Source organism: Salvelinus sp. IW2-2015, linkage group LG36, assembly GCF_002910315.2.
Source record: "Salvelinus sp. IW2-2015 linkage group LG36, ASM291031v2, whole genome shotgun sequence".
NCBI classification, from domain to species: Eukaryota; Metazoa; Chordata; class Actinopteri; order Salmoniformes; family Salmonidae; genus Salvelinus; species Salvelinus sp. IW2-2015.
Genome location: NC_036875.1, coordinates 11,768,096 through 11,794,314, shown reverse-complemented (window position 1 = coordinate 11,794,314; position 26,219 = coordinate 11,768,096). Strand labels below are relative to the sequence as shown.

The window sequence follows — 26,219 nt, the reverse complement described above, 5'->3', positions numbered from 1 at the left end:
CAGCTTGATCTCTAACCTTTATGAATATTTCTGTTGAAAGCAGAATTGTCTTTTCTAATCTTCTGTCAAGAATTTTTGCAATATGTTTGTGTCTGTTTATGTATTTTATTGCCATTTGCGGTTTGACTGTGTTCCTCTTTTAACCTTCATACATTTTGTATCCTTGTGGTAACATAACGTTATTATACAAAGGTTCTGCACAAAGCAGATAATAAAGTATATTCTTTTGCAATATTTTTTWAAAAGCAGTGTTTGGTTTTATGAGAAAGAAAATAATGAAACCAAAGAGAAAACAAGCCAGACAGTTGCCTTTTCAATGTTATTTATTCATGACATTTCAGATTCCAAGTGCACAAAGTCCTTCATTTAATTTTTTTTATCCCCTTAGTCCGTGAATACTGGATGGACATGAATAGTAATGCAACATTTGACCTTCAGTGCACCTCACTCGAGCTCACATTTCATTAAGATGATGAAAAATGTACAATCATTTTGGACAGCATAATTTGTAAATAGGTTTTTACACAGGAGTCGCTTTACACTGTGCACAGCTAGCATAGCTTAGTCCTCTGATGATTTGTTTAAGTTGAGCATGCATGCTATAAAATATCTGCAGGTACATATAAACCACACAGCAGTGCATCATGTCCTTATATGAGCCACGTGCGCAGGAATCGTGCCAGACTCTGCTGACAGCTGGCAACACTCCCATTGCACTGTATCTCGTCAACAGGCAAACCACGACGCTACAGTACGGGGCTACAGTATTGCCTAAAATACATTGTCATTAAGGTCTTCCTCAATATTGTCATGCTGTCATGTCCCAATCATAGGCTACAGTAGCCAAGCGCCTGCACTGCTAGTCAACGTGACGTCACACTCAGCATGGCGGTCAAGGTGACTCCGTCAATATTTCTTATCAGAAATGAATATTACCTGTATTTAAACTGTTTATTTCTATTGGATATGGACGCTAGCTTACCGATGCGGACGCATATATTATTGCTTTTTTTTAAAGGAACAGAATGGTCATCTTTCAGCATGTTTTCGTGGGCAAGTCGGCCTTGGAGAGAGAATTGAGTAATGTTTACCTTGTTACAGTGTATTTTGTATTGATCTAATGGAAGTTATTCCGCTACTTTTATTGTATAGCACGTTTATTGTGGTGAAGGTCGAGTAGGCGGTTCAGTAATTATATTGGCAAAGGCGACTATGTTGCTGGTGGCAGGGCTGATATTCAAATGTAGACTACGAGTCCYGTAGCCTATTACTGCTTTTCCAAACATCGAAACTTCAAAGACAAGCAACCGATTGCTGTCTCCGCATTAATTATTTTATTCTATTGTAGCCTATGCAGTGTCGTTGCGTCCTATGGAATTCTCATACTGTCATTGTATTACCACATTCATCAAGGTTTGGATTTGATGACTCCAACTGTATGTTTTAGGTGGAAACAACCGCAAGAGGCGATTCCAATGAACTGAGGACTATATTTCTGAAGGTAAGACTCATTCAGAGGACCCAATATTTTTATGGCACATAAATAGTCATTATTTATATTCTTGGATTACTTAAATGCAGCCGTAATTGGATTCATTAAAATAGCATGTATCTTTTAATTTATTGTCTTTAATAATATAAGGTTATAACCTTGATTGTATGGCAAAGCTAGAGTATGGAAAAGCTACAGTTGAAAAAAGTTTTACATTATATTATTGCCAGGAGACCTACTGAGACCATCATTTAACTCTCTCTCTCTCTCTCTATCACACACACACACACACACACACACACACACACACACACACACACACACACACACACACACACACACACACACACACAGAGAGAGAGAGATACACTGAGTGTGCTGCCTTTACTGTTCAATACTACAAGGAAAGGTCACACAAATACTTGGACTAATTCTGGATCCCCTTCACCAAGGAATTTCTCCTTGCCTAACTTCTTTTAGGGTGTGACATATGCTTGGATCTTCAGATGTCGGGAAGATTCAAACATACGTTCTTGTGCTTTACAAAGCCACACATAGTAACAAGCAGAAGGCTGTTAGGCCATTGTTTGGAGGGTAAACATGCTTCTTGCAACAGACAGCACAAGGGAGGGACTCCTTATTTGACCGAGTGCTATTTTAGGACCGCCTTCTTTCTTCATACAACACTGCACTGATTAATTCTGAAAGCACCCCAATTAATATTAGGCATAGCTTTTTTAATATGCACCTGTAATTAATATTAGGCATAGCTGTTTTAATATGCACCTGTAATTAATATTAGGCATAGCTGTTTTAATACGCACCTGTAGTTAGTAATAAACATATCACAGTGAAATAGCTAGTTAATTAAAGGATGAAAGGGGGCCATTTTGTCCAATCTGCCTAATCTGATCAAGAAGCACTTGAGGCTTACTGTGAAGGCAAATTGATAGCTTCTATCACCTGCATTACTAGCTGTTTGGGGTTTTAGGCTGGGTGTCTGTACAGCACTTCGAGATATTAGCTGATGTACGAAGGGCTATATAAAATAAAATTGATTGAAATTGATTGATAGCAAATTATGTAGTGAATAAATGGGTTAATAAGTTGGTTGGAATTAATACTTTATCTTAAAACATTAGCTCAAGAGTGTGCAGTGAGATGTGGTCTCATGCATTCCTCGTGAAGGTCGCTTTCTCTCTCTTTTACTTTCTCTCTCACTCTTTCTTCCTTTCTTTTTCACTCTCTCGCTCTCGCTCTCTTTCACTACCTCCCTTCTCTCTCTCGCTCACTCACTTTCTCTCTCCCTGTGCTTGGCTGTATACCCAGAGCCTGGCCTTTATGCTGCCAGTTCATGCAGTGCTTGTGTTTCCTGAGCTATCTCTGTTCCAGCTTGTAACCCAAACCTGACTCTAAAACTGACCTTTCGTTTTTTAAGCCTAGACTAGAGGTCAGTTTTAGCACCACCAGTGCATGGGGTGCATGTTCTGCAGCAGCAGCAGCATAGCAGCAACAACATAAATGCTGTTGCTTTTTCCTTTCTAAGCAGTGTGCATGCATTCATTGCACATTATGTGTAACGTTATACATGGATTTGATTATCACTGTCCGTGTCTTAATTTAGAAATATATTTTTCAGATGACTTGGCAGTCCCTTGCAATGCCACAGCTGAAGCCCTAATGTCACACATATCATTATACGCTGCTMTAGTACTTATCTGTTACATTGTACTTACAACATCCCATATTGTGTATGAAATATAGTATACTGCATTGCACTTATMTCCATACATGATTGTGACACTTAACATGATAGTGGTTTGTGAAGCTTTGTTGCCTTGATGACTWGATATGCTACATCTTGTGCTGTGTCGTTGTGGGTAAAAAAAAAAGAAAAACGATTTCTATCTATGAAGGTAATAATACAGCTTGATACTTTATTGAAGTGTTTTGAAAGCWAGTAGCTGAAGTTCTCTATCTGTTTATTCACTGAACAACTCAAATACATTACTGGAACACAATGAATTGCGAGAACTAGATTGTTTTGAACTATGGTCTTTTTGCCTAGCATTGATGGAATGTCTAGAAGCACATAATGTGAATCAAAGTATAACCATGGAGACAAAATCAAGATAGAACCACAGACACACTGCATCAGGTTGTCTGAACAAATCATTATTGTCAGAAGTAAAGTTACTGTAAGTGTTGTCAGATACAGTAGGTGTTGAGGGAACAGTGACTCCAGGCATGGAGTTTTGTAAGAGTATGAATTTTATATTGATTTTCTGAGCATTTACATTTTACACTCATCTGGGTCTTTTGTCTCCCTTCAGCATGCCAGTGTGGTTGAGGACGGGGAGCATTACATGTCCCCCAGGGACTTTGTGCAGAACTTCCTGGGTCTGCACAACCAGCCCGACCACAATCGCAAGACTGTGCAGCTGATCGCTGGAGTAGCCGACACCAGCAAGGATGGGTAAGTCGACTTCCACTACGTCTGAGGTAGATAATCTTCAACATTAGTGACCCTGATACAGAATGGGTTAACAAGAGTTTCTACAAGACATCATACAGCGGAAATGGAATTGAGACTAACACTAGCATTTTGATGACAGTTTCACTATCTACAAGAATCCAATGTAACCCTGCGATACACACTGTGGTTCAAAATGTTACATGTACAGATATAGGATCTTAATTTGATCACCCTGTTGCAGGAGAACTTTCCTGCAATTCAGGAAATGTAAAACGTGCAGTGTATTTGTGGTTTAAAAAGCCTTTTGAAGTTAATAACTTCCMCTTTGAAATTTCAGACCTGATTTTCCCTTATGAAAAATGTATCAACCCCTACAAAAATGTCMATTAATTATARTCCACTAGAGAKGAAACGGTATGAAAATGTCATATCACAATTATAGTGACCAAATGATCACGGTTATCAGTATTATTATTGTTAAAATGTGCTGGAAATTTTCAAAAAGTACTGATACACACACTGAAATCATTTCACCAAGTTTTGATATGTGAAAACCAACAACAACAAATAAAATTAGCAGCACTATGCACTTTTTATGTGCATAAACATTACAATAATAACATTAACATTAAAGATGGCACCATGTGGCCATGAGAGGTAAAAGTTTCCCTAGTGCAGGTTTTAATGAACACAACCTTAAGTAAGCAAATCAAATAAACAAACAACAAATAACATTAGCAGCACTCACTTTGTAGTGAGGCACKGTAACCTTCATCAGCCTCAGAAAGCCAGGCCTCTCAACAATTTGAAATGGCATCATGTCCTTTGCAATGTAATATGAAAGGGCTGCYGTGAGATCTTGAACATTTTTTGATGTGGGTGCATAAGCAGCCTGSCTTTTAAATGCTTGCTGGAGTKTCTGTGTCACAACTGTAGATGAGGAGGGACTAGTAGCATCACTGGGTTTGCCTGCTACACGCCCACTCTGTGAACAAGGAAATAGCAAATGTATTATTATTATTGGTGTTGTAAACGTTCTAATTATAATTATAATTATTCACTTACACACACACRCACACACRCACRCACRCACRCAYRCACRCACACACRCACACACACACACATATGCAATGACCCCATGCACAATTTACATAAAAACAAATGAGTCTTAAGAAGACAGTGATAGTAAATGCAGTGAGCGCAACAATTTACATAAATACAGGAGGCTTGTATAGGAGTCTACAGTGTTTCTCCTGTTGGAACACTTTTACAACCAAGTCGACGTCTGCCGTATTTTAAATGATCAAAATATGTTGGTTGGGTGACTAAACTACATAACGTGTTATCGTGTGCAATGGGCGAATAGTCTGCAGACACATGACGCATACAGCAGCAGAACAACGTGTAGTGTTTTTACAAGAGTAGGTAACACTGAAAGCTTCAGTTTACGTTATTGACAAGCTATTAGCAAGTTAGACAGACAAACCATGACATTTTCCCCCATTCCGAAGTCCCCACATCATGCATTGAGCTAAAAGTTAACTTACCTTGCATTCGCTATAAAGTAGTGGGTGGTCATCACGAAGATGACTCAAGAGATTTGAAGTGCTGCCCCCTTTCGCAGCAATTTGTTTTTGCATGTTCTGCAGACCGGGTGACCATCTTCGATTAAGTTTCCCTCAGCACTCTTGTAAAACMCAAAATACGACCACACTTCAGATTTAGTCCTCTTAGAAGGCTGAAAAATCTCCCGAGCGCTGTCACTGCCTTCCGCCATGTTTTCACACAAAACAAAACCCACGTTGCATGCTGCGCCTGCGTCAGACTGTTGCTAACTTTGGATGATGCTGGGCAATATTTACAGTGAGTTTTTCAAACCATGGTAATCAAACACGGTTTTTATGATAATTCAAATTTTAAACGGTAATACTAATCGTCGTGAATTTTACCGTGGTTTGTCGTGAAACCGGTGACCATTTCAGCGCTATAATCCACATAATAATTCACATTTCCTGTTACTGCAGAATTATCCTGTTGTAGCAAACTGGMTCAAATTATGATCCTACATCTGTATTGGCATAGACACGGCTTGGTAAAGAGAAATCAGTCACAAGGAGAAAGTGGTTAATGATTCATCACAAGGTTGTTCACATTGCCTGAATAACCATATGGATCTGTTGTTTAGTTCCCATGTTTGTTTTATTGAATATCCACCTGATAAGATAAGCGGACATATTATTTGCATAATGCCAAAGACTGGAGATAGCATCTCGTTTAAATACCACTAAACAGCAAGTTCCTATCTACACCATAGACTGTAGAGCATATAATAAACATGAGTAAAATAAATTGTTATACAGCACTTGAACTTTTCTTGAAAACAAAATGCTCCAAAATCTAAAAGTGGTTGTTTTATCGACTGTTACTTTTGCTCTCTTGTATGTAAATGATACAGGTAGGCTACAGTTATTTSTGTGCTCAAATTAAGGGTTCCTGATGTACCTTTGGATTTGCAGAGAAATTTCTTTTTTTCAGATAGGACTCTTTCTTTCTTGTCCAAACAGACTGATCTCTTTCCAGGAGTTTCTGGCCTTTGAATCGGTTCTGTGTGTCCCGGATGCCCTTTTCATAGTTGCCTTTCAGTTGTTTGACAAGACTGGCACAGGGGACATCTCATTTGGTATGTACACGGGGATGTCCAGTGACCTGGTGTGTGGGGATGTCCGTCCTGTTGCATCCCAGTCCTGTCTGTTTCATGTCATAGCTAATGGGCACACTCCCATTGTGCAAGACTCATTTCTATGCAAGTAGTGGATGATATAAGAGTCATATATCGCATGTATAACTAAGGACCTTGTGCAAAAAAGTTGCTGTATAGCCGTTTTCAGTGTAGAAAATAAATCTAGGTCTCTCATGTGTGCTTAGTGTGTATTCAGTTCGTGCGCTAATGTGTCTCTCTATACTGGGCTTCTGGAGACTGCAGCTTCTATTCTAGAGGTGTCTTCTAAGAGAAGAATAGTGTCAGCTCTGAGCAGCTGTGGGTAATACCACCTCATAATAAGTCACATTTTACAGGGGGAGAAATCAATCCAGCGTGTMACAAAAACAGGGACAAAAGATTGGTTACAATGCTCATTGTGCAGCACGGGCCCCCATGAAGGCGATAGAAAATGAAGGCAGTGCTCAGACACAGTGTCCTAAATATGCTTAGAACTCACACAATATGAAGGCGATGGGATTGTCAGCAAGGCCGTATTCCCTCTGTGCATATCGATTGGATTTGTAGGTTCTCAGAAATGAGATGAGGACATAACACTGTATGTTTTTTAGTTTTTCTTTCAATCTCTTGATGTTACTCATCAATCTTTCATTTGGCAGCCAATGTGCGGGACATCTTCAGCCAGACCACAGTGCACCACCACATCCCCTTCAACTGGGACTGTGAGTTCGTCAGGCTCCACTTTGGCAGTGACAGAAAGAAGAACCTCAGCTACTTGGAGTTCACCCAGTTTCTGCAGGTACAGTATAGGCATGGACATTACCAGCCACCATATGAACAGTACAAATACATGTTTTTTTATTTTTTATAACTTACATGTTGGAGGCAATTCTTCTATCACGGTTTAGATAGAAATGGTCCGATTATAATAGCATAATAAACACACCATTATGTAACGTATTGAAGTTGTAACAAATATAAGTAATCCCCAAAACAGGGTGTGGTATGTATGTGAGTATTATATGAGCCATAAAAGCAGTAGTATGGCTGTGGACGTAGCTGGTTTGGAGGGAAGGGGTTTGTGGGCTCAGATGAAGCTGGGTGGTCTGGGAGTTGGAATKACTTGGCTGTGGTTCCACTACTCTACTGTGTGTAAAGCCTCATAGCAGTTTGCGGTGGATCATGGTTKACTAAGGGTTCCCACCAATGCGTCAAGGACTCTTGTTTGGGACCCTTTTCTTTCGAACCAACATTTGGTTTAGCTGTTATTTCGCTGCTAACGTTTTGCAACGTTGTTTCCAGCGTACACATTCTTGAACGTGATTCAGCTCAATCTAACGTAGTTGTAAACAAAACAAAAAAAAAAATTTAACAGAATAAGTTCTGCCACCTCGTGGAGGTTACATTGTTCCAGTCTAACTGCAATAAAAAAAAGTTACTGTTTGTATACAAGGAAAATAAACAGTGCCTGTAATGTGGGTCTTATGTGCTACAGTATCCATCTGTAGTGCAGCGTCTTAGTACTGGACAGATGTAGGATCTTAATGTGATCACTCTTTTGTTGCTGAGAATTTTCCTGCACAGCAGGAAATGCAAACCTGTAGTATATTTGAGGTTTAAAAAGGCTTTCTAAAGTTTGTAATTTCCACTTTAAAGTGTCAGACTTRATTTGCCCTAACGAAAAGTGTATCAGCGCCTACAAAAAAWTTCWATTTATTATAATCCACATAATAATTAATATTTCCTGTTGCTGCAGGACTATTTTCCTGCTATAGCAAACTGGCTTGAATTAAGATCCTACATCTGTACCTGCATTTGGTTATCAAAGTAATCCCCAACTCTTACAAGATATGGAGTAAAAGTGTATCGTATAGAAAAAAAGTTAGCATGATGCACTGTATTCTGTTATGGCACAATGAGTTATGTATATAGATGAGAGGTATCCGCTGCTAGTATGTGATCAGCTTTGACAGCAGAGCTGACCCTGGGGCAGTGGCCCCCCTGCTTCCCCTCTGATTGCATGGCTGTACTATTGAATCATCCCCGTGCTCCTCCTGACACACCTGCCTGCTCTCCTGCACAGGCCTGGGATCAGACTTCGGGGGGACATGGTTTTTATTAGACTCCTGAGAGACAGCGATGATTACAAGAGCCAGGGTCTAACACTGTCACATCTAATGCTTCCACATGCTCCAAAACAKCGTCCGACATCATCCAACATAATGTCGTGTTTTTTTCCAATGTTCCATTTCATCCCAGGTAATCTGATGCGTCTATGTCACAGGAGCCTGCTCTTTGGATATTTTGTTCAAACATACACCCTTTCCTCTCATTGTAGGAGCTGCAGTTGGAGCATGCCCGCCAGGCCTTCGCCCAGAAGGATAAGAGCAAGAGCGGTACCATCTCTGCCATGGACTTCAGCGACATAATGGCCACCATCCGCCACCATATGCTCACCCCGTTTGTGGAGGAGAACCTGGTCTCAGTGAGTYAGAGACCGCTATGGTCTCCCAGTTTCAACATGAGATGATTGTATGGGCACAGCATGCATGAGGAGACCTCACAGTGTCTGTTCCTCTCGCCATAGGCGGCTGGAGGCAGCACTTCCCACATGGTGAGCTTCTCCTACTTCAATGCCTTCAACGCCCTCCTTAACAACATGGAGCTGATCCGCAAGATTTACAGCACACTAGCTGGCACATACAAGGATACCCTCGTCACCAAAGGTACACATGTAGGATCTAAATTTGAGCCAGTTTGCTACGGCAGGAAATAATCCTGCAGCAACAGGAAATGCGAATAATTGTGTGGATTGTAATTCATKGACATTTTTTATAGGGGTTGGTAAATTGAAAGAAAAATAAGTCTTAAATTTGTAAGTGGAAATGTCAAACTTCAGAAACCTTTTTAAAACAAAAAAAACACTACACATTTTAAGTGTCCTGCTTTGCATGAAAGTTCTCCTTCAACAGGTTGATCAAATTAAGATTCTACATCTGTAGCCTACTCCTGCTCATGCCTAATTTGAGGAAATGTGATTTCTGACATGAACTGAGCCTGTGCAGTACCATCATGGGTGTTTCACCTCTCTTGACAGAATGGTGTCAGGAAACACACGATCATTTTYCCTTAGCTCTAAGTAAATAAGGTAAATGAACACTGTAATATGATRTTTTATTAGTTTAGTCTGTTCCCTTAGATCTGTGGTATTGATAGTTGACYTGTTCTGATAGTTATCTATGTTATATTTTCCCTTTCACCTTTGTCGTGTACTGCTGATGTGGTTGGATACCCCTGCAGCAGGCCTACCTACCCACTGTATCTCTACATCCCTAGTCTTAATAAGTGACCCTTGCCTGGTTTTTCTTACATAACATGCCTTCCTCTGTTCCGTATTGTTCCACAGAGGAGTTTGTTAGTGCTGCCAACAAGTTTGGTCAGATCAATCCAATGGAGATTGACATCCTGTACCAGCTCTCTGGCCTCCACGCTCATTCTGGGTRAGGTTCAAACTCTCTCCAGTCTCAGTGACACATCACYGCTGCTTTGTACTTTTTACTCACACGCATACAACATGGCATTTGCGCTGCCAAATATTKAATTACTGTCCTCCACATGAATTCAATATATTTAACACATTTATTTTTAAATAGCTTTTTCTGATGAATCTGTGAATGGAAAAAAAGTTACATCTATATTTATTGGATGTAAATTATTGCCCATTCAGTTTAACAACTGTGGCTCCACTAGTTGATTTACAAGAGAAACGTAAGCATGGATACAGACTTTMCGATGCGTTGGGCCAGTGGGGAATATCTGTGTATCGCTGGCATTAAGACAGCTTTATTTACTGCTTAAGTTGTGGGCATATATCCAGCTTTGTTTGTCTGTTGTGTATACAAACGCATATTAAAGCTGCAATAACCTGAAGTTATAAGGCCGTAAAATGTCTGTGGAAAATCTTGCATCACCTCCGTGTGAGGGACGCTGTGTTTGGTTTTCCTGGCGTAACGTTGTGATTCTCCCCTGCTGTTCTGAAGAAAGCTCAACTTGGCGGACATCGAGAGGATAGCACCGTTGGAGGAGGGCGCACTCCCATACCACCTGGCTGAGATCCAAAGACAGGTACCCTGCCTGACTGACTGTCCACATGGAGCTTACTTGCTTCCTTTTAACTACTGCATACCTTCTTCTCCCACTTCTCATTAGAGAGCAACGAAAGGGAGTGTTTGATGATGGAATTAGCCGAGTGCTGATGTTTTCTCTTCCTTTGTGAATGTGCATTACGGACACCTAGGATAAAAGTCCACCCCCCCTCCCAATTATAGGTACAAAAGAGGAATGGATTGTTGCAATGTTCCCTTTTTCTAAAAGCCTGTCCCATTTTATTCAGTGTGGACATATACATCAGACGCTATCACATATCTGGGAAGCTTTTATCAGGATGGCTTTTCAGGGGTCTGCTGGTGTATGAAGCCYCTGGCTAAGTCTGTTAAGAGTAGGAGGCTAGGAGCACAGTGAGAGTGCTGGAGAGATGTGGCTCCTGGAGGCGGAAATAGTTCCTATCTTTCCGGACGACACAGTTCTGTAAATCAGACTGTGGTCTGGCCTTGGTCCACTCACGCTCCRGGACTTCTGCTTAGAGGTCTGGAATGTGGTTTTGGGGGAAAAGGAAAGACAAGACAACATGTTGGTGTTCTCAGGTCTGGCCCTTTGTGGAAGTAGGGTAATTGCTTAAACCCTTTGATCAAGGCCTCGATCTCATTAGCATGCTGCCTTCAGTGAAAGCAGCTGGGGAGGTGGATGGTCCTGATCTGGGAGATGTTGCTCACTGCCCCAAGGAGGGCAGACACACTCTAACTGTTACTTAGACGGTGTAATAATGAATGTAGATACGTATCTTTACATGGGAAGGGCTTGTGAGATTAATCTGTTACGCGGCACCACAGAGAAAATAAAGGGTCTCCACTTTCAACATCAAGAACAAAACCAGAGATCAGGCAGATAACGCAAAATCATGCTTAGTTGAAAGAAAATCAACTAAGCCTGAAGCCTCCAACCTCTCACTAGCTTCACCGTAATCAATGGATAGTTCTGGAAAGTTCTCCTACACAGCCATGTACTGTATCCGTAGCCAGAGTGTCTATGTAGTGACATACAATACTGGCTTATGAATAAGACTTATACTACGACGAGATGTCTACATTCCATAGCTTCCCTCCTCTGTTGAGTGGTCCATAACATTTTTCTTTCCACAATGTATCTGGTTCACTACAGTTTAATAGAAGTCGATTCATTCCTGGTGTTCTGATCCCCCGTCTTTTCTCCCTCCACAGCAAGCTCACGGGGATCCACATCGGTCTGTCTTGCTCCAGGCTGCAGAGTCTGCTTACAGGTTCGGTCTGGGCGCACTCGCTGGAGGTGAGTGACATGTCTGCGGAAGAGCCCCCGGCCCACTGAGGGGTAACCCAAGCCGGTCAGACTGGCGCACTGAGTCCCTGGGGCCGGGTCAGCCCATTGTGCTGCAGGGAGAGGTGCTCTGATCTGAGGCTCCCGCATTGTGCTGCTGTGCCACTGGTGGCTCCAGGCTGTCTTTGGAGCCGGAGCTTTGGAATGACACAAATCTTCCGGAACCGCTCTGGAATCTCCGTCTAATTACACTGGGAGGAACTGATACAAGGAACCTCTGACATGACAGCCATTGAGATAGGCACAGACGGAGAGAGAGAAAGCGACGATGAGAGGTGTGTGTGTGTGTGTGTATGTGGTGGTTGTGTGTGTGTGTGTGTGTTGTGGTGTGTGTGTGTGTGTGTGTGTGTGTGTGTGTGGGTGTGTGTGTGTGTGTGTTGTGTGTGTGTGTGTGTGTGTGTGTGTGTGTGTGTGTGTGTGGTGTGTGTGTGGTGTGTGTGCAACCAACATGCAACTTCCTAAGACCTATGTCTGTGTGGGCTGTCGGTCTTTGAACCAGCAGCCGAGGAAGGTGATCAGCTCTGAATGATCAATGGACAGTTGAGGGAAAACGGTGCATCTCCATGGCGATGATGAGACCTTTCTCAACCTCTCCTGCTGACGAAGGGTGTCACCCTCTGCATGCTTGAGAGCCAGAGTCATTACAAGGCCTTTGATGTCAGCGACAAGACATGACAAGCCGCTGTGGCTAAGAGCTGCTTTAGGGCAACCTGCTGCATGGGCTTTCCTCCTCAGATAGTAGACACAATCTACACAACGGCTCTCCCACAGACTCCATAGTCAATACTCTGTCTAGGCCTAATGACTGTTTTTCTTGTTTATATGCCCACAGCAAAACAATAAAACACCAATCTTTAGCTATACTAACCAATCTTTAGTACCTAAAAACTGTCTGCTAAATGGTTAAATAAGGATACAAATATTTGCTGTGAATATATGAACATCATAGAACATTATCACCAAGAAGAGTATGTTGATGGTGTGAATACAGTATGTTGATGGTGTGAATACAGTATGTTGATGGTGTGATTACAGTATGTTGATGGTGTGAATACAGTATGTTGATGGTGTGAATACAGTATGTTGATTGTGTGAATACAGTATGTTGATGGTGTGGATACAGTATGTTGATGGTGTGAATACAGTATGTTGATGGTGTGAATACAGTATGTTGATGGTGTGAATACAGTTTGTTGATGGTGTGAATACAGTTTGTTGATGGCGTGAATACAGTATGTTGAATGGTGTGAAATACAGTTTGTTGATGGCTGTAATCAGTATGTTGATGGTGGTGAATACAGTTTGTTTGATGGTGTGAAACAGTAGTTTGATGGTGTGAATACAGGTATGTTGATGGTGTGAAATTACAGTATGTTTGTGTGATGTGTTGGTGAATACAGTATTGTGTTGAATGTGTGGTGAATACAGTATTGTTGATGGTGTGAATACATGTATGTTGATGGTGGGGAATCTGTTTGTTGATGGTGTGGATTTTCAGCCAACGGGTGCGACGGCTGTGTACCCCATTGACCTGGTGAAGACCCGTATGCAGAACCAGCGCTCCACCAGCTCCTTCGTAGGAGAGCTCATGTACAAGAACAGCTTCGACTGTGCCAAGAAGGTGCTCCGATATGAGGGATTCTTTGGATTCTACAGAGGTATAAACTGAAGCCTGGTGAATGTGTTTCTATGATGTAATTCTAGATATGGTCATCGGGTCCTCCAAAACAGGTTATGTTGTTCTGCCRGTATCATCATCCGCATGGTTTGCATAACAGCAGAAACTTTTGCCTTCATGTTCTAAATTCACCAATTCCAAAGAGGGCCACATTGTCATTACCTAGCTAGCTGAAAACGTCCCAGAGGAAAAACGCAAACAGAATTCATGTAGTACTGTCAGATCCATGTTTTCCAGTGTAGTGATAACGGTGCTGAAGGCTTGTGAAATGTAACACTCCCACTGTGAGAGGGCTCTCAGACGAAGGAAGTCAAGACTGCCATCTACTGCTGCCTCCGCCACTGCAGCTCTTTGTTTATCCTCTCTGCTTGGCTCTCCCCCTCCCTCTTTATCTTTCCACACTGATGAGAGGGGGATTGACCGAGAGACAGACACGCTTGACGGTTTTCTGGCTGCATACCATGAGCAGTCACTCACTCGCTCCTTCAGAAGTTTTATCTGGCTCACTGAAGGACGGACGGTGAAACAGTATGGTGGTTATCAAGCGCTATAGCACTGCCCCCCCCCCACCACCACCACCACCACCACCACCAGGGCCACACAGCTCTCTCTGTTCCACACCACACTGGGATCAGGCCACAACAATGCTGATCCCATACAACTGCCAGTGTCATATTTGATATTTTTGTTCATTTGAATGGGAGGCATTATCGTTTGCTGCGTCAGATGCATCAGCTGTACCTGTAAATATTGATTGTTTATTTTACCCAGACAAGAACCATGCTGATGTCATTGTATGGACTGTCAATGGAATTATTCATTTCCAGTCAGTGTCTTCCACTGTCAGGTAATCTAAATGGACTCCATCCATGAATACTGTTTTTGCAGGTCTCGTACCACAGCTTATCGGTGTTGCCCCGGAGAAAGCGATCAAACTCACGGCAAGTCATTACAATCATTTCCCTTAGAGTGCYTTCACTTTCATTGCACAGTAAGGAAACGTTGTGTGTCAAACATGAATACCATCGCACAGAAAATACAATACGTCTTCCAAAATCCAAGAGGTGACCAGATGCACTCATTGTCATTCTCCTTGGAGTATTTCTTTCTTCGTAAGTGCGCATTGTGCTTGTCTGATTCTCTTCTCGTCTTACAGATGAATGACTTTGTAAGAGACAAATTCACCACAGAGGACAACACCATTCCCCTGTTTGCAGAAGTCCTGGCTGGTGCAACTGTAAGTATTGGCGCGAGGATGTCTTCCTATAGACAGTCTGTCCATACACAGAGTGAGGGCTGAAAATACTCTTGTGCTTCATGCAAAGCGAAGGGAAAGCCTTGGCAGCTGCTTCATTGACTCGCATAAATCTAATTGACCTTGAATGTGGGGTAAGTGGAACAAGATTTTTGTTGAAACTAAAACATTCTGTAAGATGTTCTCTTTCAGTTTTATGAACATTTGCATCTCATGGGTGTACATTTTGAATTCCAGACATTGAGCCAAGAACGGGGGAAATTGTTGTGGTTTTCAAACTCCCTTCAACTTCAAGGTTTAGCTTAATTCTTTCTGACTGATCTGAAACTACAATTATAAGCTTTTCCTTTTCAATTTGAATTATGGATATTGAGTTGTTGTATATAAATGTAATCTCTAAATCAAGCGTCCCACCAGTGTATTGACATCCTAAATAAGTAGGGGGGATGAATAGAAAGGTGCTCTTTGGTCTCTGAACCCTATAATTGGGCACAATTTGAGAAATGATGCCTGTGAATGGACTATTTTTACCTCAGCGTGCTAATTWGGCACACTAACGTTTGGTGAGTGCATTGGTTAAAAAGCGCGCAATTCCCTCTGCCTACCTCTCTACTAAATGAGTCCAAGTGAAACGAAACAGACAGGGCGGGGAGGAGAGCCTGCAGGTTGCCTACGGAGGGCAGGGTCTGTGGGGTTATGACCCCTGTCAGCCTGTAATTGGAGGAAGAAGGGCTGGAGGGCCATGGGATGGAGCTGGCTCTACCTCACTGTGATTGAGTTTGACAGGACTGCACATACCTGAGGCCTGATCTGCCATTGGCCCACAGGTCCATACACCATACAAGTACAACAACTAGCATAGCATGAACCCTATAGCTTTTTTGTTATAGGACTCCACCCTGCAATATTATCTTCCCTAATGTATTATATAAGCATTGATATTCATGTTTGTGAGATTTTCCCCATAGTATTAATTTCTTCATCTGATGAACATGGTCTTTATGTAAAGTAGTTTCACGTTKTAGAGCTGGGGTCTTCAACCTTTTCTTGCCCAKGGACCCCACCATATGTTACCACAAAAGTAATCACATATCTTGTCTTATCATTAGGTGAATGATATTGGCAAGGAGAAGAATCAACATTTTAAAATGAATAGATTTGGTAGACAGTTTCATTATTTTGACCTCCCCACATTATAATTGGAAGAGGAAGTGTAAACTCTAACTCTAACATACTAGCTAGAAAGGTAACTCCAAATATATTTTTGGTAAAAGAGCATCTGTTTAGCTGGTTAGCCATGTGTTGGCAAAAAATGAATGGCCAAGTCAAGAAAGCTTAGCGGTAGCCAGCAACACTTGCCACACTAGTAGCCTATTTGTGTGTGCTTTTTCAAAACCAATGTCAAATATTCCAGTGAGTGTAATTTGCTCAATATTAGGAGTAGAGAAATAAAGTTCACATCATTACAAAGAAGATCCTGCATTCTCCTCTTTTTTACTGTAGGCGTGTAAAAAGAGAAAAAAATGTGTTCTGTTGTTGCTAGCGATATTCATAAAAACATTCACAGACCCCCTGCAGTACTTAGGGGTCCCCGGACCCCTGGTTGAATAACCCTGTTGTAAAGGGGCAAATGTTCTGCTAGTTTTTTGAGATGGACTGTAATGTTATCCTGACTGACTGAAATAATAAGTGTAGAATATAAGGGAGATAGCGACAGAGGGATGAATGCATAAATCTTCAGAGTAGCGGATATTCCCCTTCCACTTTGAAAATGACTAAACGTGCCTGAGCTTTTTTTAGGACAGCGCTCGGATGTTTACAGATAGGAGCCCTGCCCTCTGTGTCACCAGGCTTCCACGGGSCTGATTAGATTTGGAGAGGGTGATAAATGTCCCTGAGTCAGAGGGGCTGTGCCCTGGGGCATCCCTGTCTTGGCCCTGAGCAGAGCAGGGTGAGTCAGCRCTCTCCCCTGGGAGTGGAGTGAATTGGGGAAGTGTGCGGGGCGAGGCCCTCCACAGGAGGTGCCTGGGGGAGAGGGAAGGGGCAGAGGGCTGGTGCCGRGGTCAGGGCCTTCCAGCCTTGAGCCARGCTTCTCCTCACACCACGCCTGTCTTTCCCTTACCMCACTGTTTCCTCCCTCAATGCCTGCTTGTTTCTCCTGCTCCCATCAAGGCCACTTTCTGACAGCGCGACATTGGCTTTAGAAAAGAGTGTCTTTTGTGTTTMAGTTTACAAAGCTAATTTGAAAATGCTTATTGGGGTGAAATACTAAGGCACCATAACTCATTATCATCCTCACCACGGGCTGACCCCTTAATCATAGGACACAAGTAAAAAATAAATAAAGGATTGAATTACTATAAGTGAGTACTTTCATTTGACAATTTAAGTTTAGCATTGTAAATCTAGATTTATTTGTGAGACGGAAAGTGAGTAAGACAGAAATAGTGTATTCAAGTGGTTCGACGGATTGAGAACTAAGATCTTATAACATTGCTGTTACTGGTGCTCTGTGACATGTACTGTTGCTTCTCACCCTTAACCTGGGTTGTGTCCTGCAGGCCGGAGGCTCCCAGGTGATCTTCACCAACCCTCTGGAGATAGTCAAAATCCGTCTCCAGGTGGCCGGAGAGATCACCACGTCCCGAAGGGTCGGTGCCCTGACCGTGGTCAGGGACCTGGGCCTCTTTGGCCTTTACAAGGTGGGTAAACACCTCTACATCGCAGCACCACTCACACATCACCTCTTAAAACCTCTGTTATAGCCTAACTCAACCACCYCTGCATGATGTCACCCCAAAGGGCAGCTTATGTTGCTGGGATGTTGAACAATACAAACTGTATGACTGTGTAACAATGCAGATATTATATATTACACAAGTTATATGAGAGTTCTGGTGAGAAGGCACAGTATGCAGTAGGATGACTAGCTAGATTCCCTACTGACTATTACAATCATATTATGTCTTTCCAAAACAGTGTTTAACATGCAGAGACCACGGCTGCCAACAACCAACAGAAAATTAGGGGGGTTTATGCTTTGCCACTGTTCTTTTCCAAGTTCTTGTGGGTTTACTTACATCTCGAGTAATGTGCTCATGGTCCATATTTTAATGAGAAGCAGACAATATGGAGCTTGTTAAAAGAGACTGACTTCCTCCCTGTGGATGGGCCCAGTAGACCACGGGTCCATGTTAATGCCGTCTCGGTGAGTGTCTGAGAGACTGTGTGCTGGGCCTGGGAGGGAGCTCTCTGGGGGCCCCGGCGGAAACCACGGGGGAGCAGCGCTGCCTGGGGGCCTTCTGGCATCTTCTGTGACCCACCACACCGCCAGGCTCCTCTGTGGGTTGGCTGAGGCTCACAGCCAGCCAACAATAATCCACTGGAGCTCCCAGGCCAGATGATCCCATAGCCACAGCGGCTGCCTCAACCACTGCAATTACCCTCGACACCATCCGGGTCAAACATATTGGAAAATATGAATTACAGTAGAATATTCAGTACAGTAGTCTAAACCTGGACTAAAGAGACCAGATGTCGACACTACTTAACTCATTTGATGTTGATGATTCCACATTAACATTGTGCAATATACTGTACTGTATTTTCAGTATAGAATCTTTTTCTAAAGCACTCAAAGCGTTATCATGAGAAAATATCTTATAGAGATCCAGGCAGGTCCAAATGCATTTTACATTTCATGTACCATGAAAATGCGATGTTAGTTATTTTGGGATATAGATAATAAATCCTTTGCGTTTGTGTGTCCTAGGGAGCAAAAGCCTGTTTTCTGCGTGACATCCCGTTCTCTGCCATCTACTTCCCTGTGTACGCCCACACCAAGGCTGAGTTTGCAGACGAACAGGGCAGAATTGGGCCTTTGCAGCTGCTCACTGCTGGTGCCATAGCAGGTAGCTAGCGCTAACAACCACAAAGCTGCAAACCTCACCATGTCAACCTATAGACATAGCATCGACACTAGCCCCGAAGAAATRCTTCAAATCAATTAAGAATTTGTAATCATATACCATATATTCAATGATTGTAATCTACTTTCTATAACAGTAAATGACTGGATATTCTGTTCCTTTTCTATTTTAAACCTGCCAATGTACTGCACTGCTTGCCGTCAGTGGTGATACTATTCCTGCATAGTGAGAGTGCCTCATTATGTGGGTTGTGCAACACCTCCTAAGGTATACCTGCTGCCTCCCTGGTGACCCCTGCCGATGTCGTCAAGACCAGGCTTCAGGTGGCGGCCCGCGCAGGCCAGACCACATACAACGGAGTCATAGACTGCTTCGGGAAGATCATTGCTGAGGAGGGCTTCAGGGCCCTGTGGAAGGGAGCAGGAGGTAGGGACAGACTCCTCAAATGAGCAGTTTCATGACTGGGAAATTAGGCACTCTGTGGCTCCCATAATTGCTCTCTTGAAGACATCAGAGAAAATGGGAAATCCCACATTGTAATTTGAACCTCTCTCCCACCAGCCCGTGTCTGCAGGTCCTCGCCACAGTTTGGTGTAACCTTGGTGACTTATGAACTCTTGCAGAGATGGTTCTACATTGACTTTGGAGGACAGTGAGTATTTCTGCTTGGTTCACCTTTAGTGAACTGAAGTACACTTACAAGGATGTCTGGCATTGTATGTTAATTATCCTTCACAAATCTTTTCCCCCCAGTCGCCCCACCGGTTCTGAGCCAACTCCTAAGTCGAGGATCTCCGACCTTCCCCCTGTAAGTGCCGACCACGTAGGAGGCTACCGTCTGGCTGCTGCCACGTTCGCTGGCGTGGAGAATAAGTTTGGTCTACACCTACCCAAGTTCAAGTCTTCTGGAGCGTTGTCTGTTAGCCAAGCCCCAGCAGTGCCCAAAAAGGAGCCTACAGCTTCGTAGGCCGTCTTTCCCTCAACACTTTACTGCTAAATGGCTGCAACTCTGAGTAGGGTGTCTTACATTATAGCATTGAAAAGGAGTGGCGTTACCATGTTTCTTGAAGCGAGGCTTTGGTGAGGATGTCTCTGAAATGTGATTGACAAGACTGTGATTGACAAGAAAGGACATAGATGTGTTTCGAAAGTATTTATTTTAAAATCATGACCAGGGTCTTGGGAAATAATTGTAATGTATTTATTTTGTTGAAATAAATCGTCAATGGATTCATTTTAATTGTGTGAAAAGTACATTCTGAGATTCATGACACGATATGTGGAAGACGCTCTCTGGGTCACACAAAGGGAAGCCTTTCTTAGACACTACATACAGGCAGTATGGATACTGAATCCATACCGCAGATATCAAGCAAATTTCCAATACAGCATTATATCCTGAGGTATTCTACAGATTCTGGTTCTGATATCCTAAGTGTCACATTTTTGTTTCAGAGCAATAGTCATGTACAAAGACATTCAGAAGAAAGGTGAAGGTAACATTTTGGGATATATTACAAAACAAGTGGACATTTGGCGCATCTAGGTTAAACGAACATAGAAAAACACTGGCTAACAGTATAATGAAACCACTACATTCCTCTGTGCCGTAATGATGATAGATCTAGTCTACTACACTTCAAGTGGACATGGGCATTGAAGCACAGAGTGAACAACAAACACCAGTCATGATGACAGCAAACATGCTCAGGGTTGTGTAACCACAAACAACTAGAGTGGCCAGTGAAACTGAACCTGCAGCTAAACCCACAACACTACCGTATGGAGTTGACACGGTGCCTTTAAGGCATTATGGATCTTGAGTTCAACTGATTTGTATTGCAGAGTAAGACGATGGCTTTGTTTCTTGTAGGTTGATAGATAGCCCTGTTAGTTATCCCATCAGACTGGTGTGCTTAACCAGCCAAAGGAGAAGTTAAGTATGTGTATTAAATCTGAGTACATTTCCAAAGAAAGGATGTCCACATGCCTAAACACTGTTGCAATTGCGCCTTTTCCTCCAATCAAAACGAGGCTGACATTATGAAGCCTGTCRCTGGTCCCTAGACCGGCGTTTTCATGGTTGATCAGGCAGAGAGGCGCTGAGCGGCAAGCTCCTCGGCATCATCCCGGTTCTCGTTGATCTCCGCCAGGGTTCGGACAAAGCGGGTCCACTCGTCGTTGCGTGGAACAGCGATTTGCTGGGGGGGGGGATAAAAATATTGATATGGGTGAAAATACTAACATATTGTTGAAGCTGGGACACTCAGGGTGCAAGGGGATCACTGGCAATCTTCCAACTGTCACAGAGACTTGACCCGTCAGTGGCAGAAATCAGGAGGGGGTGGGAGCTGCTCTCTATCTGCAGCTCACCACTCACTGACCTGACTGACACAGAAACTCAGACCCTCAGGAGACGTCTCCGTCCAGATAGCTAGCCTCTGACAAGACAATGGCTTAATTGTTGTCCGAAGAAATGGAGCATAAAGTATTACCAGAACCCCTTCACTAGAGAAAAAACWGGAATAACCCTGTTGAACCTCTCAAAATAAGTGCATTTCTTTTTTCAATACTTTATTAATATTAAGTACTTATTTGTATCATTCTGCCTGAAATGGAGTACCTTCACAAAACTTTTTAGATTTAGCCTACATCTCAATTCTGTCTAAACTGTCTGAATGCAACACACCTGGAGATTACCCTTACCAAAACATATGAAGAATGCCATGCGTTTTAATGGCACAGTAAAGGCTTTTAACCCACTCACCTCTCCAACATCATAGACCAGGATCTGTCCATCAGAGTCTCCCACGGCTATCTCTTTGCCAGAGTGGGCCCAGCGCACGCGGTTCAGGGCTGGGTTCCCCTCCACTGTGGTACTGGCTGTAGGAACCTGCAAAAGAAAAAAAACGTATTTGTCAACACCAATACTGATTCACTGACATCTGTGACACTATGGGCCGGTTTCCCCAGACACAGATCAAGCCTAGTCCYAGACTAAAAAACATTCTCAATGAAGAATCTGTGTCGGGGAAACCCCCCACTACAGATGCTGCAACACGTATAAAAAGGGGGCATGTGAAAGAGTGCCAGGTAACGTTACCTCAGTGTCGTTGTTGAGGTTCCACAGATCAAGATGGCCCACTCCGTCCACACACGCAAACAGAGCCGGGTGAGTGGGGGACCACATGACGTCATAGACGTAATCCGAGTTGTCCTCGAACGAGTACAGTGGCTTGTTGTTCTGGAAGAGAGTAAACGGAGGCGGCGCGTGAAAACACATCCACTCTGAACTGACCGTGCGCAATACAAAATATCTGGATTAAAGCTAAAACACAGACGCACACGGATCTTTGTGGGGCTAATGGAGTCCAAATTCACCAAAAACAAATTAAGAACACCTTCCTAATATTGAGTTGCATCCCCCCTTTTGCCTTCAGAACAGCCTCAATTCGTCAGGGAATGGACTCTACAAGGTACTGAAAGCATTCCACAGGGATGCTGGCCCATGTTGACTCCAATTCTTCCCACGGTTGTGTYAAGTTGGCAGGATGTCCTTTGGGTGGTGGACAAGGCATAAAATTAACACCCACCACCTGCCAAATGCGGGTGGATTTTAGCATTGGCGGATGTCTATTTCACCAGTCATGTTGGCATTTATAGTAAAATAAATGCTGCAGTAGCTGTTTCCAAGTATTTCTGCAGTTTTGTTTCATAGCTGGTAAATGAATCGCACAAATCCTATATAGCCTATCACACCTCACCCTGCAACACTGCCTAGCTGGGAGCTGTGCTCATGTGAAAGATTCATTTTTCGAAGGGTCGCGCACMGGCATAAAAGTTGGACTAATTTAGTTGAAATGAAAGTCTACTGAAGTGAGACTGTCCTTGTGTTTCTTGGCTATTTACATTGTTTTGTTCACAAGCGAGGTTGTTTTTCTATGTTTGAGTTTCAACTGCTAGGGAAGAGAAGACAACGCTGCTACTAAGTCAGACTCAATCTCACAGGCACAAACATGACTAGAGTCGCATCACCACGGTAACCTCCTGCCCTTAAAGGGGAGATAGAACACTTACATATATCTTACAGATCTCTCTTCTTTGATATTTTGGTTAAGACTCAGGTCACAAAAAAGAAAATGAAACAATATACCACATTACTTCTTACCAGAGTTGTAGACTCGAGTCTGACTCAAGTAAAAAATGTGATGACTTGAGACTCGACTTCATTGAAAAGCAAATAACTTGACTTGGACCCTCAAGACTTGGGACTAGACTTTGACTTGAGACTGATGTCTGGCCAGGTTTGGTAATGTTTTGTCACTCATTTTGTGGAACAAAGTCTACGTGGATTACTCTACACGCAGCCAGAGACAGTAACCGCAGCATTGACCGTACAAAAAAAAAAAACATTAAAAAAAAGAAGAAGCTGCAACTGATTGGCTAGTGAAAAGCACACTAGGCACTCTGATTGCACAAGCAAACTGTCAATCAACACAGGTCGGGTGAGCTAGCAAACAGATTGCTGACTTTCTGTACAGCTATAGGATCAGGTGCAGCGCAAACATCMMATTGTAGGGAGAGAGAATTTCYCTAAATAAATATGCAGCTCCAAAAATGGTTTGGTGATCAAGAATATTAACTGTTTACTTTGCAAACTCACCAGCAATAGGGCAACAATTACTATCATCGGCCTACTGTTTTTTTGGTATGTAACAATTGCTTGAAATGTATCATTTAATTATAAAGCTTGCATTTGGAATTTGTTGTTAAATTTAAGTATCACAGTGGCGGAGACACACCATAAGAGTGGAGAGTGCYTTTTCTCCACTTGTTGAAATGTTTGCTGTTGCTTTYACACGTTTAAATGCAGGCCCTATGTGGTAAATCTATTCCATCCAATACAATAATTACTAGCGTTTCATCATTCCATCCCCATACCGTTTATTGCAACATGTAGACATTTCTGTTTCATAGGCCATCGATACATTTTCATTTTATAGCCAACCATTTCTTACCTTGCTCYGAGTGGGCGCAAAGTTTATAGTGCACATGAACRTTCGCAAGACTCATGMGGTAGAAGTTCTGTTTATTTAATTCAATGTCTGGTTTCCTTTGTTCATATTTGCCTTTCCTGAGTTCAGTGTGTCTGTTGCCGCGTTCAAAACAACTGGGAACTTGGGGGGGRAAAAAACAAGCTCCGACTGGGGGAAAAATAATCGATTTGAACGGTCATCCAACTTGGAATTCCAAATCTGGAACTCGGGCCTTTCTCGAGATCCGACTTTCAAAACAGAAAGTTAACTGACGTCATGATTTGACCTCGTATTTTTCCCTGAGTTCACAGTTTTTTTTTGAACGGGGCATAAGTCCTACGTCTCTGTCATTTTTGTTGTGCGCACCTCAGTGAGCATTGAAAAAGGCTACGTGGCCTGCGCWCCACACTTCRGAGTCAGAACGTTGAATAAGAGAAAATGATTGTTAATAATCATTAAGACGAATGTCCCAATGTAACAATAGATGTGGAAATTGCCTTTTACATTGTAGAACCAGTTTATTGGTTGTAATTGCCAAATTGGGTAATTGTATGGTCCTGGGTGCCCAGTGCTCATTTAATGTAGGCCTACCTGTTTGAGCACCTGTTAGACAGAGTCCATTTGGTTTCTCAAGGGGAGGCTGTACAGTCTTGCCCTCTACCTGTGTCCGTTCAGATAGGACAGGTTAAGCCTGATACAGAGGCTATTTCTTTTGGGCTATTGCAATTGTGTATATTTGGTCAMTCTACTTGTATATTTTGTATGATATGGCSCTTTCACCATTGGATCACCAAGACCTGTAAATAAATGTAGACTGATCAAGTCAACCTGCCTTACCTTCTGCTGATTTCACACCCTTATTAATGGCTGCTACATGTCCATATTTTACAATTACATAGGCTACTAAAGATATGTTGTAGACAAAATAATGAAAAGGGCTGTCTGGTAGCGTCAATAAATAGACAAAGATTTGTCATCGAACAAGTAGTTGCATATATAGATTTAGTTTTTACTTGACTTGCTCGTAGAATGTACGACTTGGACTGGACTCAGTCTTTTCYCGTTCTACTTGGGACTCCGCTTGACTCGGACCCTGTGACTCAAATAATACTTACTTGATCCCACCTTCGCTTCTTACTAGTAACGCATTTATTGTTTTAGAAACATTGCAAAGCATTGCTCATCCGTTTTTGTGTTTTGTTGGTGTAATTTTTTCAGGGGAAAAATATTTTGGAATGTAAAAAAATYTGAGTGGCTGGTAGATTTTTTWAATCTACCTGSCATAGTCGCTGATGGACCAAAAAGTACATTTTAGACCCTGGTGGTGGACCRTTCTTGATACACACAGGAAACTGTTGAGTGTGAAACACCCAGCAGCGTTGCAGTTCTTGACACACTCAAACCGGTGCGCCTGGCACCTACTACCATACCCCGTTCAAAGGCACTTACATCTTTTGTCTTGCTCATTCAGAGGGTGAATGGGCAAGACAAAATATTTAAGTGCCTTTGAATCCATGTCTCACAGCTTAAAAAACATTTTTTAACCCATCTCCTCCCCTTCATCTACACTGATTGAAGTGGATTTAACAAGTGACATCRATAAGGGATCATAGCTTTYACCTGGATTCACCTGGTCAGTCTGTCATGGAAAGAGCAAGGTGTTCTTAATGTTTTGTACACTCAGTGTACATGTTCCTTCCTAAATGGCACCCATAGGGCACTGGTCAAAAGTAGTGCACTATGTAGGGAATACAGTGCCATTTGGGACGCATCACAGTAACAGCAGGTTTTCTAGTGGCGAGRGGGTACAGTACCTTGGTGCTCCACAGCTTGACGGTCCAGTCAAAGGAGGAGGTGACAAACAGATGGGAGAAGTCAACGGGCCCGGTMGCTGTGTGACAGTCTATCCCTGTGATAGGCCCGTGGTGGCCCTCAAACATCTCACTGATCCCTGCTTTACTGTGGACCAAACATACAACACACAGGGGATAAGAAAACAATACATAGCCAACACCACGTTACATTAATTTCCCCCTGATAAAAAATTTGCATCATTACCAAAATAATATACATGAAATATTCAAGCATATATTTCTGACTTTCAGAGCACACAAGGTTTGGTCAAGACCTCACTTTGTCTCAATTTACGTCGGGAATAACATTTA

At 42.6% G+C, this 26,219-nt stretch overlaps 1 protein-coding gene and 1 pseudogene across 4 annotated transcripts in view; one reads left to right on the top strand and one right to left on the bottom strand.

The window, feature by feature from the left end:
• Positions 1 to 726: 726 nt before the first annotated feature.
• On the top strand, positions 727 to 20,258 carry LOC111959427 (electrogenic aspartate/glutamate antiporter SLC25A12, mitochondrial-like; annotated as a pseudogene).
• Positions 20,204 to 26,219, bottom strand: part of LOC111959425 (dynein, cytoplasmic 1, intermediate chain 2a) — a 21,983-nt gene continuing 15,967 nt past the window's right edge. For all 4 annotated transcript variants that reach the window (XM_023980954.2, XM_023980953.2, XM_023980956.2 and 1 more), the window contains 4 exons: positions 25,869 to 26,013; positions 22,122 to 22,262; positions 21,786 to 21,911; positions 20,204 to 21,219 (listed from right to left, as the gene is read on the bottom strand). In XM_023980954.2, coding sequence (XP_023836722.1) covers positions 21,106 to 21,219; positions 21,786 to 21,911; positions 22,122 to 22,262; positions 25,869 to 26,013 — 526 coding nt within the window. In that variant the 3' untranslated portion in view covers positions 20,204 to 21,105. The remainder of the gene's footprint in view (positions 21,220 to 21,785; positions 21,912 to 22,121; positions 22,263 to 25,868; positions 26,014 to 26,219) is intronic.